Source organism: Castor canadensis, chromosome 17 (assembly GCF_047511655.1).
Source record: "Castor canadensis chromosome 17, mCasCan1.hap1v2, whole genome shotgun sequence".
NCBI classification, from domain to species: Eukaryota; Metazoa; Chordata; class Mammalia; order Rodentia; family Castoridae; genus Castor; species Castor canadensis.
In genome coordinates, this window is record NC_133402.1 from 53891570 (window position 1) to 53910068 (window position 18499).

General features: G+C 42.2%; 1 protein-coding gene across 2 annotated transcripts in view; it reads left to right on the forward strand.

The window, feature by feature from the left end:
- Positions 1-18499, forward strand: part of Acp3 (acid phosphatase 3) — a 72470-nt gene that overhangs the window by 21839 nt on the left and 32132 nt on the right. For both annotated transcript variants that reach the window (XM_020164670.2, XM_074059826.1), the window contains exons 3-5: positions 490-576; positions 1395-1547; positions 5453-5551. In XM_020164670.2, the coding sequence (XP_020020259.2) occupies positions 490-576; positions 1395-1547; positions 5453-5551 (339 nt within the window). The remainder of the gene's footprint in view (positions 1-489; positions 577-1394; positions 1548-5452; positions 5552-18499) is intronic.

Genomic DNA, 18499 nt, shown 5'->3' on the forward strand with positions numbered 1-18499 from the left:
AAAAAAAATTTGATTTCTACAATGACCCAAATGATGCCAATACTGCTGATCCACAGACAACACTTTGAGAATCTATAATTTTTTTATGAACCAGCCATAAACTGTGAAGATAATAAATTGTTCAGAACACCCAAGGGTTGAAAGGGAACGTCAGATTCATCAATCCTAACTTCACCAGATGCTTGAATTTCATCCACAAAATCCCTACCAAACCATCAATCAGTGCTTTTAAATGCTTTTCCTACAAGGATCCCACTACCACACCAGAGATGAACCATAGGCTTAGATCAATCACCAACTATCAACTAAACACCATGAGATAATGAAGACGAATGAGTATTCTCAGGGAACCTGGGAGTCAGCTCTCTTTTCTGTGTTCATTTAAATACGTGTTTTTATTGTGGAACTATGAATCTCACCTTTTTCACTCTACATATACAATAATGTGATTCACACTTTACCTAATTTTTACTTTGATTTTTCCCATAGTTGGGCATGGAACAGCATTATGAACTTGGACAGTATATAAGGAAAAGATATGGAAAATTCTTGAATGAGTCCTATAAACGTGAACAGGCAAGTTGGGGGCCAAGACTGGGAACCTTGACCCTTAAAGAATTAAAATAATTCTACATATGTAAAAATGCTTTTCCTGCTTTCCACAGAGCTTAGATAAGTCAGAGATGTTGTTTATAAATGTGCATCTCTTTATAGAATTTTTTTCCATAAGAATGAATGTATACTAGTATGCTCAAATTTTTATGGACACCTGTGTAAATACTTTGGCTTGGCAAGTAGCCGCTCTTTAATTTCAACTATTGGCCTGCCAGTTTGCTTTGTCTCGTGGTATGCTTATAATATTACTCAGAGATACCATAACAGATGCTCTGATTATGATGCTCCCCTATTGTTAACAGTGCTATTTCAGTCTGTGATCAGAAGACTTCCAATTCTTTGTCCCTTATGGACGAATCTATGGCAGGACATGGGGTTATAAATGGAATTTATTAAAAGTTAGGGAACAGAAATATGAAGGAAAGCATGGTGGAGCCCAGGTAGAAGCCAGAAGCCAAGAACGTGTATTTCTGCTCTTCAAGTGTTTTTAAAACCTATGATAACCTATGGGATAGGAGAGTCCTATCCAATAATCACTGGATAGGGAGGAGCATGGGTGTTCCCGGCCAGGTGAAGGTGGTTCCTAAGCCAAAGCATCATTAATCTAAAATGGAATCTTTTTTCCTATGAGTCCCAAACGTTCTCTAATTTAACCTGCCTCAATATGTCTGCTTATTTATTATGGATGCCCTGCCCTTTATCTAATAACCCTATCAGCTCCACAGAAAGAAAACCTCATTTCCTCTAATTTGGCTTCTCCTTTGACTCTTTCTCTCTAGGTTTACATTCGCAGCACAGATGTTGACCGGACTCTGATGAGTGCTATGACAAACCTTGCAGCCCTGTTTCCCCCAGAGGGCGTCAGCATCTGGAATCCAAGGCTACCCTGGCAGCCCATCCCAGTGCACACAGTGTCTCTCTCTGCAGATCGGGTCAGTATACTGAGACAGCCAGGAGTTTCCACATGGTCCTAGAAGGAGGAAGGCAGGTTGCCTGGGGACCTGTGGATTTGCAAGTCCAGATATGCCATGAGTTGTGCAACCTTAATTTTTTCGTAAGTAAAGGTATGAGAGACAATATAGGACGTGGAAAGAAAAAGGAAGATTTAATTTTTCTTTGAATCTCTACCATTCACTTGGTTTTACCACCATTTCAACTTTTTGTGATTTGTTCCTGTTTGTCTTTAGATGCACACACACCTCCCAGTGGACTCCCTTCAATTTCCAGGCTTTTGGTGCTCAATACAAGTTTCTCCTCTTCCCAGAATATCCAAAGATCTCCCTGCTTACCAAACACTCCTGAAAAATCTGCATTCCTTGGTGGAGGAAAAAAGAGAGATTGACTTCAAAATAGGAGTTTAATCAATACTTTATATATGTCATTGTATTTTCCTTTCACAGCAGCCTTCAATAGATAAGAGTAGTGTTTTATAGCATGGAAACAAAAGTGCTCAGAGAGGTAAAATAACAAAAGTGATCCAAAGCCACATCAGGATGGGTTAATGGATTTTTAAGCATTATTTTCAGGATCAAAATTAGGCTCAACTCTTCCAGAACAATCTTCTAGTGGTTCTGTAACTTAGTCGCATATCTGAACCACCTGGAGAGTTTTCAAAACTCCTCACAGTCTCTGAGGATGGGACCCAGGTACCAATATTTTAAAAATAATCTCCCTTGAAAATTCCATAGGTAGCCAAATTTGAGAACCACTACTATACATGAAGCTGCCTGAATGGGGCTGTTTGAGAGAAACTCTCAATTTCATTTATATAGGGTGGGACTGAACAGGAACTTTAACTTTCTCAGATGAATTGAATTCCTATTTTTTAAATAGTGATAAATAAATCTAATCTTCCAGTGTAGAACTTAAGGCTATATGAAGGAAGCGGTTTAGGACAAGAAATGCTTCCCTAGTTTCCCTGCAGTCACATCACAGGTGTGACCATTTCCTGTTTCTATAAGGGATCACACAGATTGAGTACTCTATACAGAATAGAGATTCAAATTCTGGATGCCAGGAAACCCAAGAGCATGGTACCACTCAGCATCTGATGAGAACCTTCTTAGTGGGTCATGACATGGTAGACATCTTTGCAAGGCAAGGCAAAGTAAGTGTGTCAGAGAAGGCTCCATTTCATAATGAGGCCACTCTGAACCCATAATAAGCCATTAATCCATTTATCCACAAATGGATTAATCCATTCATAAGGGCTCAGTCCTCATGGACTAAACAACTTCCACCTCTCAGTACATTGGAGACCAACTTTCCAACACATAAATCCCTATGATATTCAAATGATAGCACCACCTCATTTCTCTACGGCTGAGGCATGGACCCCACTTTTCACCCAGGGACCTCTGGAAATATGTTACTATTCTCTTTGCCCCACCTATACTCCCAGAAATTTGACTTAATTGCTTTAAGAATGCTTCCCAAATGCTTTGTAGAAACAGTCCTCCCTTGCTAGCCCCACTCAAGATAAATCTACTCTAGCCATTTTTCTGGTATTTCCTAAAAAGTCAAGATGACTTGTTTATCCCTTTTCTGTCACAGAATCAGGAGTTAAGTATTATATTATATGTGTTCTTAAAAATATTTTTTTTCTGAAAATAAAAAAAAAATCAATTTCACTGCAGGCTTTTCTGCAGAGATAAAGACTGGACAGCAGAACTAAATTTAGCTATTTAACCTATAATCCAGAATGACAGTGATTACATTACACAATAAAAAGAATGCAGGTGCTATTAGAAGGGGAAAAGAGAAGCAGCATAAGGAGAGAAGCAAGCAATATTATCTACCTTTGACTTCCAACTACCTACTCACTAAAACAAACAAAATTCTGTATTAATTAAGAAGTATAACAAAACCTGTCAATTAGTACCCAGCTATGCTGGGTGCAATGAAGGTACAGAAAATGAGGCTAAGTTTCTTCTCTAATTATTATATATTTTGATGAAAGAAACTTAGCTTGTGTGAAACACACAGAACACAGTACAAGATAGTGGGCAATAGTTTCAAGTGCAAATTGTGCATGCTGGAGGAATTCAGAAAATAAGACATTCTGGGCCTATGACAGGACAGTGATTCAAGTTTTCATAGAGAGTGAGAACTTGAACCAGACCTCAGAGGTAGGAAAGGAGAGGAATGAATGCCTTATTCAGTATTATGTACATGTGATGAGTGGTGCCTTGAGGCATTTGCCTGATAATGACTTAAAAGGAAAATACACCTCAGAGATGCAGTTCAGGGCACCAGGGATAGCAGCACACTTCTGTACTCCCAGCTATTTGGGAGGTGTAGATCTGGAGTATTGAGGCTTGAGACCAGCTCAGGCAAAAATAAGTAAGACCATTTCTGCATCTCAACAGACAACTGGGTGTGGTGGTTTCAGGCCTGTAATCTCACCTATGCAGATGGTGTAAATAGGAGGATTTTGGGTCTAAGGCTAGCCCCAAGCAAAAAGCACAAGACTCTACCAGAAAAATAACTAAAGCACAAAGGGGATGGGGGGTAGAGCACATGTCTAGTAATCCTAAAGCCCTGTGTTCAAATTCTAGTACTACAATAAATAAATAAAATTAAATTAAAAGGAAAAGGAATAGTGGAGCTGCTGTGTGGAGAAGAAATTGTGAAGGCAGAAGGAATGGACATCAACTGACCCCAGAGGGAGTGCTCACAATGATTCAAACGCAGATTATGGTAGCTTGGTCTGGTAGAGGCAGTGAAGATAAAGGAGTCTATCTTAAATATATTTTGAAAGTAGACAAATAATAGTGGCTAGTGATTATCAGGTTTACAAGTTTTGCCATTGGCAAAAGTAGAGAAATTACTAAGAGGAAATGGTTAGAAAAATGAAGAAGTTTAATTCAGTTTTGTACATGTTAAATTTGAGGTCTTCAAATAAAGGAGGTTGATGGAGGGAGTGAATTTAACTAAAACATATTGTCAGTATATCGTAAATGTCATGATGTATGACCAGTACAACAGTAATATAATTTAAAAAAGAAAAGGGTGGAACGAGGGAGGGGGTTAAAGGAATATAACAGAGGAGTGAACTTGTTCAAAATACATTGGATGCATAGATGGAATTTTCACATGGAACCCCCTTGTAGTATTAATGAATCCTAAACTTAAAAAATAGTTTTCATAAAAAAGAGCAGAAATACTCAAATAGTATTCTCCTCCAAGGGCTGGAAATACAGTACAGATGAGAAGTGAGAACACCAAAATAAACTTAAGAGTCATCAACATGTAGACTATAGTTAAAACTACAAGAGATTGTGAAATTTAAACTCATTTTAGGATGATCATTTTGTCCTCCTAATAGGTTTTTAATTATATTTTCCATGCATTTAATATATACCCTGATTTTAATAGCCTGCAAATTTGCAAGAGCTGAAGCCAGTGGATGGTTAGTTGACCTCTTAAGATTCTTTTCAAAACCTCTAATTTATTTCTCCATACTCCTGTGGGAGAGAGATACACAATTGTGCACTTAGTGCTGGAAATGAAAGGGGTTGGCAGGGAAACAAGATAACAGTCATTCACTGGGAAAGCAGCAAGAGTGAAAGCTTACCAGTAGCACATTCCTCATCAAGCAAGGTCATGAAAGGAAAAAAAAAAAAGTTTTTCAGGTCTGGGTACAGATCTACCATTTTAAGACCTCCAGGCCATTTACCTTTTCTTTCTGATTTTAGAATTTCCACTCTGCTTGATGCACATTTGAATTTTTTATTAAGGTATCTCTAGACCTAACGAAACTTAAAATCTTGGCACAGGTTCTTTGGCAAAGCTCTTCTGACTAATCAAAGTCTTATGCTTTTTCTTTTGTCTTCAGTTGCTCTACCTGCCTTTCAGAAACTGCCCTCGTTTTCAAGAACTAGAGAGTGAGACTTTGAAGTCCGAAGAATTCCAGAAGAGGCTTCAACCATTCAAGGTTAAAAATAGTATGACTTAGTGGTGTGCATGAGAGCGAGGACTGAGACAAAAGATGAAAGTTTGGCTTCTGAAAATTGTGGACTGAGGATGTCTGTGGTGGCTGATTACAGCAACGGGTTAGAATAGTTCATGAGGGAATTCACCACTATCTGGACCCCTTCCCTGGGCTTCCTTTTCAAATCCTGTGCCCATGACCCCAAAGTGAATAACAGGTGAGTGAGAATGAATGCAAGTCTGAAGTCACCTTCTGTCATACAACACTGTACTCTCGTGCTTTTTTCTTATGATATAGGCTGGGGTATCTTAATTCAGTTAAATACCATTTGTATTTACTTATTTTTCTATTCCTATCCCCTGACTTTTTCTTTTGGATTACTGCTTTTCTTTATCATATAAAAATTTAGGAGCTGTCTCTACAACAGTCGTGTTGTGATATGGATGACATTTTATTATTACCATGTTTGCCTATTGACTTAACATCTCCATATATATTTAATATACATATTGGCAGCACTGGGGGTTAAACTTGGCCTCGTACTCGCTAGTCAGGTGCTCTACCACTTGAAACACTCCTTTAGTTATTGTTCAGATAGGGTCTTGAGTTTTTGTTTGGGGGACCAGCCTCAGACCATGATCCTACTTATGCCTCCTCGTAGCTGGGATGACAGGAATGCACCACTATGCCCAGGTTATTGATTGGATTTTGCTAACTTTTTTTTTTTTTTTTTGCCCAGGCTAATCTCTAATCACAATTCTACCAATCTTTGCCTCCTGAGTAGCTTGGATTATAGGTGTAAGTACTGCACCTGGCCATCTCCACTCATTCTTATGTGGCTTCTATATTTTGAGTTCTATTTAGAATAGCTGTTCTCACTCCTAGGTTATGATGGAATTCTGTAAGACTTTATCCTAATTTTACTAGGGCTTCCTTTCTACACTTATATATTTGTCATGTTCACTATTTTGGCCAATGGTGCTGGAGTGGGTCTGGTGGAAAATTAAAAGAATGTACCCAGAACAGGAGGCAATTGTGTGTATAGATAGGCAGCTTTATTTCAAGCAACAACACAGCAGACTGTAGGAGGGAAGGAAAGATGAGGGCAACCTGTCATCCCTGTCTTCTAAAACCCCCAAAAGCCAGTTATACAGCCTGGGCTCATAAACACATACTCTGTTACATAAGTGCACTTTGGCATCAAGCCAGGGCCTAGTGGCCCAAGGTTATGTTTCCATGGTTACCCTTCAAGGTTGTGTTGGTCCCAGGATAGCATTCGTTCCCAGGGCTGCACCCCACCCCCCAAGGTCGCACCTGTGTGATTGACAATATGGTCTCCACACACTTTACCCACCCCATGCAGTTTCATCCTTGTATGGTTTTCGGGCCCCTAAGGAAGATTCTTGAATTTAGAAGTCACAACAACATTTTCTATGGCAAGGTGGACCCTAGGTTACGCCATCATTTTTGTAAAGGGTCACAAGTAAGGGCATCTATTTGTATTATTTTTCCCTTGGTCCTGTGTTATCTATGGTGTACAGTATCCCAGTTGGCAGGGGCCTATTTTAAAGTAGCCAGAATGGTCCCATGTATATGCAGATGGCCCCAAGTATAACACCCTAGCCAATGTCCTGGAAGATAGGGCCATCCGTGATGTCCACATACTCACATATACCCAGGTAGGGTCCAGATGACTGGTTTAGTGCTGGCACAAAAATGATTATCCCACCAATGTCCAGGCAAAGGATAAATAATAGTATTACAGAATTTTCTGGGTAGCCAACCAGCTACTCACTTAGAGTCTCCTTTGGTTTGTTCTATACATAGGGGTGCCTGTACTTGTAATTCCACTTATTCTGTTGATATCCACCCCCACCCATTCCATATGGCATAGCCAATAGGGGGTGGCACATTGTCATGTTTCTGTCCTAACGAAGTCTTAATCAGCTGTTGTTGATGATCCTAGTCCCATTCTGTATGGTTGCACTGGAACAGATGATTTCAGTCTTCTTGGGTAGCTGGGTGTATAGTGTAGGGCAGTCCTCCAACTACATCCATCGGTAAGTCTGTGTATACCCAGCAGTGGGAGACATTGTGCACAGCAGCATATATGTGTGCCCAGGACAGCAGAGAGTTACTGGTCACCTGGGAAAGATGATAACAAAGCAGAAGAAACTACTGCTGGTAAATACCATCCATCAGGCAAATACATGTTGTATGAGGTGTCCTAGTCAATACTGTAGCCATTACAGGCAACAACCCAGGCACCACTACCACTCCCTCTGGAGGAGTCCAGATTGCACGGTTGTGGGCAACACTGAAAGAAGGCTCCAGTAAAAAACATAAGAGCCTCTTGAAATAGCAGTAGCAGTCTGTAAAATGGAGACAACAATGGGTCAGAGCCACAGACCCACAGGAGTTTCAATTACTAATTGATGTTCCTGTCCCAAAGCAGTAGGCCATACCATCGCCATCCATGGTGAGGAAGAACCATGTGTCATCCATGGCCAAAAGCAATCCTGTGTTTGCCCTTTTGAAATTGTAATTGGAGCAGGCAGCATTAGCAATCCTCGATCTACCTGTGGGGCTGGTAGAGAAGTACCTTTCCAGACCTCTTTTAAATGCATCTTGCCTGACATCAACAGCCTATCTAATGGAGAATGGCCATCTCTCCTGGGCTACTCAATTAATGAGCATACAACATTAGGGAGTCGATTAGCCCATCTATTCTAAGAGGGGGGACGAGGTGCCGTTACATGCAAACAGCACTTTAACATCTCATTATATCATCCAATCATTTCAGTAGCCTGTGGCTGATATGGCACATGTAATTTTTATTGAATGCCCTTTTCCTGAGCTCATGTCTGTACCTTGTGTCCACCAAAATGAGTGCCCTGATCACTGTGTATAGTCACGGGTGTGCCAGAGGCTGACATAAGTTGTTTTAGGCCTCGGATAGTCGTATCCTGGAAAGCATGCATAGCAGCAGATGCAAACAAAAGGCCAGAGGCACTAGCCACCACAGTCAAAGTATAATTGCCTAGTGATCTCAGTAGAGGCCCAATATAGCCAATCTGCCAATCCTGTGGGGTTTCCGCCCTCTATCAACATTCCCTAAGGAAACAGCGTCATGCTGCTCCTCGGCATTCTTGGAGCAAGCATTGCACACTTTCATACTGGTAGTAGTAACTCCTAATTGTGGTCCCATGGCTGCTATAGTTTGTGCCCCCACATGACCAAGTGCCTCGTGGAGCCACGTTACTCCCAAGGGATGAATTTCCCCAGTTCTAATGTTGGACAATACATCTGCTGATGGTGTCTCCAGTCCCATAAGTCTCGTCACAATTGTATACCCCATAGGGTGCTTGTCCCATTTGCCAGTCTTGGCTTTTTCATGGTAGCAGCCAATAGTTAAGCCCTTATACACAGCCCCACTGTCCATAGTTATATGTATAGGGGAGTGTTCCTCCTTTACAATATGTCATACAGCCTGTAGCTCAGCCCACACTGAGCACTTTGTCCATAGCCTTGTTTATGTCATAGGTTTTTGGATCTACCTGGTATCCCATGGTTACCACTAAGGTAGGCCCTCCCTGACAGCTGCCATCGGTATATCAAGTAGTGGCATCATTCCTTCCTCATATGGACTATGGACCATCCTATATCTGGGACATAAACTTCACCAGAAGTAAATTCAAAAGGTGCTAAAACAGCTGCCAGCTGTTCTCCTAACAGACTGGACTGCAAATTAGCATGTTGTTCCTAATAGGCTCCCCCCCTTGGCCAATATGGGAATTTGAGTTATTCCCGTCCTGGGGAACTTGAAGTTACTCCTGTCCTGAGAGACTTTGACCAAAATTGTACCCATCCTGCCATGGGATGCTTAGTATAGATCTTAAATCTTGTTTCCCTGTTAGGGGTCCTGTAGCTATTGGAATGGCATACCTTGACTCTAGCTTTTTCTCAAAGTGTAGTGGAGTTTAGCTCCTTTTCACAATTGGGACCAAAAGCCAGTAGGCATTTTTGTGTCATCCTGTCTTTCCCAGAGACCCCAAACACATCCTGTTGGCTCTACAGTAACATCCAGTTTAAATGGTTTGCTGTTCCTAATAACAGTAAGGGCTTGCATTTAAGCCACTAACTGTTTTTGCCTTAACGGAGGCAGTCTGCATCAAGTCAGTCTAATCCTATGTCATGCCCTTTCATGTTGTGGCATGTGGGGGAGCTACAGTTTAAGCCATGTGTGGGACAAATGCCTCCAGTATTCCAACAGATGTAAGAAGGCGTGTAGCTGTACTTTGACCTGGAGTATCAGGAATCCCTCTAGTTTGTCAACAACAGTGTTGGGAGTCACCTGAGTCTTACCCAAACTTACCACATTCAAGAATTTGACAGAGCACTCAGGTCCTTACCCTTTGGCTTGGTTGACTTCCCAACTCCATCATGATAGAGCCAGTTGCAGAGATGCCACTGCTGCCTTTACTGTTGTAAGAGAATGAGAGGTGAATAAAATGTCATCAACACAATGAGCCAAGTATACACCGGGACGTGTCCAAGTAGCCAAGTCCTTGGCAACCAAATTATGGCATAGTGTCGGACTATGCATATATTTTTGAGCAACACCAAAAATGTCCATTGGCAACCTTGCCAGGTAAAGGCAAAGTGAGCTTGACTTCCTGGCACCAAATCTATAGAGAAGAAAGCATTAGCCATGTCCACCAAAGTCAATTGGTCCAAAATGTCCTTAGCTGAGGGCATTGTAACATGCTCTATTGAGCTCCTGATTGTCCACAGTCATGTGTCAAGTTTCATCCTCTTCCCCTATATGCCATATGGGAGAATTATAAGTGCTGTGTGCTGGGAAGGTAATTTTGGCCTTTTTCGATGCTACAGTAGTGCCTGTTATCTCTTCATGGCCTCCTGGCAGCTTATATTGTTTCACATGCTCCACCCATGCAGGTGCTGGCACACATACAGGAGGGTGATGTGAATGCCCAGACCACCGTTTTACTGTTCATATGTGTAGCTGAGATTTTCCCACAGTAGTGACTAGCCATAATCCTGGGAGAACATCCACCCCCAGGATATATTTTTGCACTGGGAATATGTACATCTTCTATAGCTGAGGTGCCTATTGTCTAATTCCCAGTGTCATTTGTGCCTTTACAATATGGATGGGGCACCCACCATAACAACCCATTACTGCTGTGGGTCATTGGAATTTTGTAGGGTTGCTGAATAACAAAGTCCATTCAGCCCCAGTATCCACCAATGCAAGTACATGCTGTACATGGTGGGGGGGCGGCCAATATGTATGTAGTTCCATATGAGGCCGTAGGTCATGCAGTTCCTCCGCTACCTGTATATCCTGCCCATCCCATTAGTCCTTGTTTAACAGGTCTTGTAAGGTCAACACCTGGGTCTTTACCTTTCCATTTGTTTGTCCTTCCTTGCATTTGGTGTTCTTCTGTTCAGTGGAAAAGTCCTTCTACAGGGCAAACAGCATAACTGTAGATTGCCTGTTTACATCTGCAGGATCCACCCCAGCTGCAATTGAGGCAGTCCATATGGTGTGATGGGACACCTTTAGTTGACCTGTCAAGGTCCGTTTTTTTTTTTTAAGTTCCTGGCTTTTCCTTGCCTCCCTTTCCCACTTTTGCACCAGCAAACTGCACATTATGTACTCCCTTGTTTACCTGTTTCATCTCCATTTCGCCCAAGCCTGAGTGACATCATAAATGTGTGGTCCCACAGCACCTGCGCCAGTTCAGCATATGAAGTCTATTTTGTGGGTGTAACTGGTATCTCCCCATCATTTGCCCTACACATCCCGGGAAATGGCCATTAATCAGCTCAATATGGAGTTCCCACCTTATCCCATAAACGCAGAACCATGCCACAATAGACGCCCCGGGCTTTTGCAGAGACTGTTTTGTTGCAGGAAACAGCAAGGGAAACAAGGTCACCGAGACCACTTTTCAGGAAGCAGGAATTTTTATTACGCTAGTGGACTCAGGGAAGATAATTTCTCAAAGCCCTGAGCCCTGATCAGAGTCAGGAGATGAGTTATATACCCCCAGGTGGGTTATGTAACCAAGGGGTTTTGCAATAGATGGTTCACAGGTGGTCAGAAAGACAAGCCAGTTACAGAGAAACAAATTGGTTAGAGAGTTTTCCCTCAACCCCCTACAGAATGTGGTCACAGTCACAGGAAACCTTGCAGAGCCTAGCTGTGACACTTTTGAGCTTGCAGAAAGCTGCTTGTAGTCCCCAGAATAGGGAATTCAAGGCAAATTCTAGACACACAGTAAATCCCAGAAAAATAGCCATCTGGCTCCAACATTCCCCGATTTGATGCTTTGACACTTTGTCAAAATGCATCATCTTTTTCATCCTCAGGGATGAGATTTACTTTTTGGTAACCTTGTAACAGATATAATTGTGCACCTCTTTTTCATTCCACCATGGCTTTCAACCGGATCAATATGGACCGCATGACCAGTGGCAGCACACATGGGCATATAAGAACCCAAACACCATAATTACTACAGCCCCAAACATTGTTTTAAATCTTTCTCTTGTAGAGAACCATCATGGGGGTTTAGGTTTGTAGGAGGAACACAGAATAGAAGCAACCAAAAACAATACCACATCCTGTTAGCAGGAGAGAAAAAGAAAACTGCCAGAGAAAGCCTCTTGATTCTGCTCCATCCTACTGGGGAAGTTACTATTATTGCTACTGGTTAAAATAAAGTTACAGTACCAAAAAGAGAGGTGTGTAAGGGACGGCAGAACTCAAACACCACCATATATCATTGCCCATGAGAAACAACAGTCCAATAACCATCTGTCCAGTTGATTCTTCAAGCTTCTGCCATGCGTAGACTAGTCAGCTTCTGGTTTGTGACTAGGGTAGGGCTGAAGGTCCCCCCCTCAGGGTCAGCTTGAGCAGATCACTGGAGTCCAGTTGAGTCTTCCACTCAGGAGTTGCCTCCTTCACTCCTTGATTGCTGTGGGAGTGGTTAGGATCACCAAATAGGGCCTTCTCCACCGAGGCTGGAGAGGCTGAAGATTGCATTCCTTTATCGCCTGGCTTAAAGGAATGTACATCAGTGGTTAAGCTAATAGGGAGTCCTTCTCAAACATGGTGGTGTAAGTCATTGAGCACCTTTCCCAAGCCATGCATCTGTTGGAGCAAAGTTAGATTTCCTATCTCTTTAAGATCTCCTTTAATGTCCTTTATTAGTGGGGGTGGACTTTCGTAGAGAATCTCATAGGGCAAGAACCCAGTCTGCTTGGTGGGACTACACCTGACCCTAAGTAGGACCAATGGCAAGACCTGTTCCCATGTCAGGTGTGTTTCCTGACAGAGTTTACTCATCTGAGTTTTCAGTGTCTGATTCATTCTTTCAACTTTGCCTGAAGTTTGAGGCCGGTACGCTGTGTGAAGGTTCCAGGTTATTTTTAGTCCCTTTGCCAGTTATTTAAGAACTTCTGCCACAAAAGCTGGTCCATTGTCTGACCCAATGGAGATGGGAATCCCAAAACTGGGAATTATTTCCTTTATTAGTAAGGCACGGACCACTTCTTGGGCCTTGTCTGTTCAGGTGGGGAAAGCCTCTACCCATCCAGAGAATGTGCACACAATCACCAGAAGGTACTTGATTCGGGGCAGTTCAGCGAAGTCTACTTCTAAGTCTTTAAAAGGGGAACTATGCACATGTTGGATTCCTGGTGTAGGGAGGGACCCCTGCTTGGGGTTATTTTTGGCACATGTTTCACATTGCTTACAAATATTGCTGGCTAGACTGGTGAGGCAGGGGATCAGCAATTGCTCAATGGCAGACTTTCCCATATGAGAGTCCCGATGGGCATTCTTTACAAAGGTGGGGGCTAATGTCTCTGGACTCACTATCCACCCATCTGCAAGCTGATACCATCCGCTTCTACAATATTTTCCTTCCTCTTGAGTAAACCACTCACATTCATGACAAGAGTAATGTGGAACACATTCTGTCAGTGGGATTGAGAGGAATGCAGCAGTTACAGCCACAGGCAGGGCAGGTGACACCCGGAGAGCTGCTGCATGAGCTTCCTGATCTGCTCTCCAGTTTCCCAATGCCACTGCAGACTTGCCCTTCTGATGACCTGAACAATGCATAATAGCGACCTTTTGGGGGGCCTACACTGCCTCCAGGAGTTCAAGAATCTCCAGCACATATTTGATGTCTTTTCCTCCTGAGGTAGTTAATCCTCTTTCTTTGTATATAGTCCCATGAACATGAAGAGTGGGAAAAGCATATTTAGAGTCTGGGTATATGTTAACAGTCTTTTCAGCTGCCAGGAAGAGGGCGTGCATCAGTTCAGCTTTTTGCGCTGAGGTGCCTGGAGTTAGAGCCCGAGCTTCCAGGACTGAATCCAGAGATACCACTGCATACCCAGCATATCTTGTTCCCTCTTTAAGGAAGCTGCTCCCATCTGTGAATAGTTCAAGGTCAGGCTGAGCTAGGGGCTGGTTGCTGAGATCAGGGCAGCTCGAGAAGACCTCATTAATCACCTCAACACAGTCATGGTCTGGAGGCCATGGTCCAGCTGATGGGAGGAGGGTCGCGGGATTTAAAGTCCGGACAACTTCTAGCTTCACTTGTGGATTTTCACAGAGCATACTCTGGTATCTGACCATCCTGGCATTTGTCAGCCAATAGTGTCCCTTGTATTCCATTAGAGTCACTACAGAATGGGGTTAACAGTTATTTCCCCTCCCAGTGTTAACTTTTCTGCCTCTGATACCAGCAAGGCTGTGGCTGCTAGAGCTCACAAGCAGAGAGGCCATCCCTTTGTCACTGAATCCAACTGCTTGGAGAGATAAGCCACCAGACGGTGCCATGAGCCTAGGAATTGGGTCAGGACTCCAGTGCCATGCCACTTCTCTCATGCACATAGAGGAAGAAAGGCTTTCTCACATCTGGGAGTCCCAGAGCAGGGGCACTGATTAATGCCTTCTTGATGGCATGAAAAGCCTGTTGCTGGTCAGATTCCCAGATTAGGGGCTCCCTTTCACTCCCCCTTTGTGGCTTCATACAAAGGCTTTGCTAGCAAGAAGTTAGTTTTCCAAATCCGGCAGAACCCAGCCACACCCAAGAACTCATGGATCTGTCTTCTTGAAGTTGGGGTCGGGATTGAACAAACAGCTTGTTTTCTTTCTGCAACAAGCTTCCGTTGGCCTTGGGAGATGTGAAACCCCAAATATTTGACCTGGTCTTGACAGATCTGGGCCTTCTTTCTAGATACCTTGTAACCAGCTTCCCATAAGAAACGGTGTAGGAACTCTGTCCCTTTAAGACAGTCTTGGTGGTTAGCCACTGCAAGGAGGAGGTGGTCCACATATTGTAAGAGTGTGCAGCCAGCTTTCTCTGCTGGGTATGCTCAGAAATCTTATGCCAGAGCAGTTTTAAACATGGTTGGGGAGTTTTTGAAACCCTGTGGGGGACGGGTCCAGGTCCTCCCATTGGAAAACATAGATGGGTTGGCTCACAGGTGCCAATTGAATGCAGAAGAATGCATCTTTTAAGTCCAAGCACGAGAAGCAGGTTGCCTCTGCTGGTATCAGGGCCAGCAGTGTCCTTTTTGGCAACAGAAAGCACATTGATTTTTCTTTAGGGGCTCTGATCCCTGGGGACATACTTGTGGGGAGTTTCCTGGGGGCCCCTCTTTGCCTCTTCTTCAGCTTCTACCCCGACTGGAACTGTGTCCTCCCTGTCCATTTAATGCTGCTGCCAGGAAATCTACTTTCTTTTTCATCTTTCATTTTATTTCCTTTTGAGCTTTCTTGTCTCAGTTAACAAACACCTCGGTTGCCACTTTCAGAAGCTATGATGCATTCATGTTTGTAAAGCCTTCTAGTTTTTGTGACTTTCTACTAATGTCCCCTGTAAAGGTGACATTGATCATCTGCTGATTTTTCAGGAACCTCAGGATTGAAGGGAGAGTATAGACTCTATACTTCACATAGTCTCTCATAGAACTGTGCTGGGCTCTCATCAGACTTCTGTAAGATCTCTGTGACTTTGTTCACGTTTATGGCCTTTTTTCCCCTTCTCTTACACCTGCCATCAGAGCCTCTGAAGGTCTGTGACACTTTTGAGCTTGCAGAAAGCTGTTTATAGCCCCGAGAGTAAGGAATTCAAGGCAAATTCTAGACACACAGTAAATCTCAGAAAAATAACCACTTTGGCTCCAACAGTTTAGCCAATTCTCTTAAGTCCTCTAGAGTATACTGTACATACGTAATAGGCTCCATAATTTCTGGCATTCCCATTTGTTGGCTACATTCTTCCAATTGCCACTCATGCCTTAATTGGTATTTAGCAATAGGCCAGGTTCTCAGCATTACCGGGGTAGGAGAGAGTAAGTCTTTCAAACTAGAGTCTGCTGACCCAAGCTTGGTTACCTTGGCTTCCAGTGCAGTCTGTGATGTCCTCATACAGCATAACTGAGCTTGCCAAGCCTGTTCCTCTGCATGTTGCAGCCCACAACCATGCAACCTGGCAGGCTGATTTACAATGCTCCTCCGGGAGTGAGTCCAACATAGGTGAGATGTCACAGGGCAGCTGGGGTCATCACTGGGTTCTCCCAAACCTCCATGGGAGTCCATTCCAATAATAAAGTCACCATTAGAGACCACAAATTAATTGCGGACCATAGCTCAGGCCCTTTGTCCAAATCTGCTGGGGGAATGGATGGCTCCACGCCAGACTTACTGACAGATCCTGCTGACTACACCAGTTTGTCATGCTCACCGTTTTGACCAACAGTGCCGGAGTGGGTCGGGTGGGAAACTGAAAGAATGTACGTGAAACAGGAGGCAATTGCATGTATTAGACAGGCAGCTTTATTCCAAGCAACAACACAGCAGACTGTAGGAGGGAAGGAGAGAGGGGGCAACCTGTCCTGCCTGTCTCCTAAAACCCCCAAAAAGTAGTTACACGGCAGCCGCAGCCTGGGCTCAAAAACACATACATTGTTACGTAAGTGCGCTTTGGCATCCAGCGCCCGGGGCCTAGTGTTTCAAGGTTATGTTTCCATGGTTACCCTTCAAGGTTGTGTTGGTTCCCAGGACTGCATCCCCCATTCCAATGCTGAACCTGCATGACTGAAAATACGGTCTCCACATATTGCGTCTTTTTTCAGTTTTTACTGATTAGGTATAACACTTACTATCTTCCTAAAGTTCTTTCTTAAGAAGATTGTCTAATTGCCCTCCATCTCTATTTATTGAATAGTTCTTTTCCCACTAATTTGAGCGATTATATGTATGGAGTCTATTTCTGGAATCTTTATTCTTTTCACTTGGTCTTCTTAGCCAAACCATGGTTTTAATTATTACGACTTCATAACATGTTTTAATATCTAAATGGCTGGTCATCTGTCATTGTCCTATGTTTTCTCAATTTTCATGTCTAGCTTTTTATTTCTTTGTGAACTATAAAATCAGCCTGTCTAGTTCCAAAAATATTTAACTTTTTATTGTTTTATTGGGACCATATTAAATTTATTTTAACTTAGGGAGAACTTGCAAATTTTCAATGTGACTCTTCCTTTTAAAAAATATGGTATATTTTTCCACTCATTCTTAAAACTCATTTTAGCTGTTAACATTTTTATAAGATTGTTTCAGGTTTACAATATCTGCAAATAGCAATGCTTTAGCTCTAGTTCTCTAACATTTACACCTCTGATTACTTTCTTTTGTCTATTTTCATTGGCCAGTACTTACACCACAATGTTACAATGGCAGGTGGATAGCATGCATCATGGCATCACCCCTGATTTAGATGCTTTTCCTACTAAGTATGCTGGTTCTTGAACCAAAATATAGATGGATACATTCTTAAGGATGTATCCATCTTTCCCATTTTCTTGAGTGTTTTTTAAATCAGTATTGATTGTTTAGTCTTTTGAAAGTCTTTTTCATGTTTTTAATATAGTCAAGTTATCGAGTTTTTCCTCTTGGATCAATTTCCTTGATTAATTACATTCACAGACTTACTGAGCCATCTTTACATTACTCAAATCAAACCCTTTCTTTTAAAGTGACATTGAATCATTTGCTAATATTTTATGCTTTGCATTGATATTTACAAGTCACAGCCAACTATAGTTCTTATTTTCTGGGCATTTTTGTCAGTATTAATATTATACATTCTTCATAAACACATTTTGAAAATTGTCTTTCTTTTCTATGTTCCAGAGCAGTTAAAATAACATTAGAATAACTTCCTCTTGAAAAGCTTTGCAGAATTTACCTGTGAAATCATATAACCCTGGAGCTTTTGTGTTTTGTAGGTTTGGGGGAGTGGGGAGCTCTTTAACAATTATTCATATTGATTTTATGGAAATCTGTTGGAGTTAAAACTGGCACATTATAGTTTCCTAGAAAATGTATTCATTAGAAATCTGTCTCTTCCAAAGACTTTTCAGAAATTGCTGCGGATTTCAACAGTTACCTGAACACAGATCTCAATATGACTATCCAGGAATAATACAGAACCTAGTGAACTGTCTACCCTTCATCCACATTTCACATTTATAGCCAGAGACCAGGCCCTGCTTCTGTTGTGTTTTCCAGCAATGCTTTGACCTCAGATACGCTTTCTTCTCTCATCCGCAACTTTCATTTAGAAGTGGATGAGTTATAATTCACCTTACTTCTAAAAAGATTCTGAAGAAGAGCTAGAATCAGTTTGGTTCCAGCACAAACCAGGAACACATGGCAGGAAGCCAGTATTTATCTGCAATGTTCCTGCACTAATGAGAAATGATATATAAGTGTATGTAAAATTCTTTAGTTGGCATTGTCATAGCCAATATTACTGGTTGCGCTTTTCTATGAAGAATACCAAAATATTTTGAGGTTAAGAAACTAATGTAGATATCTTTTTTTCTCTCCAT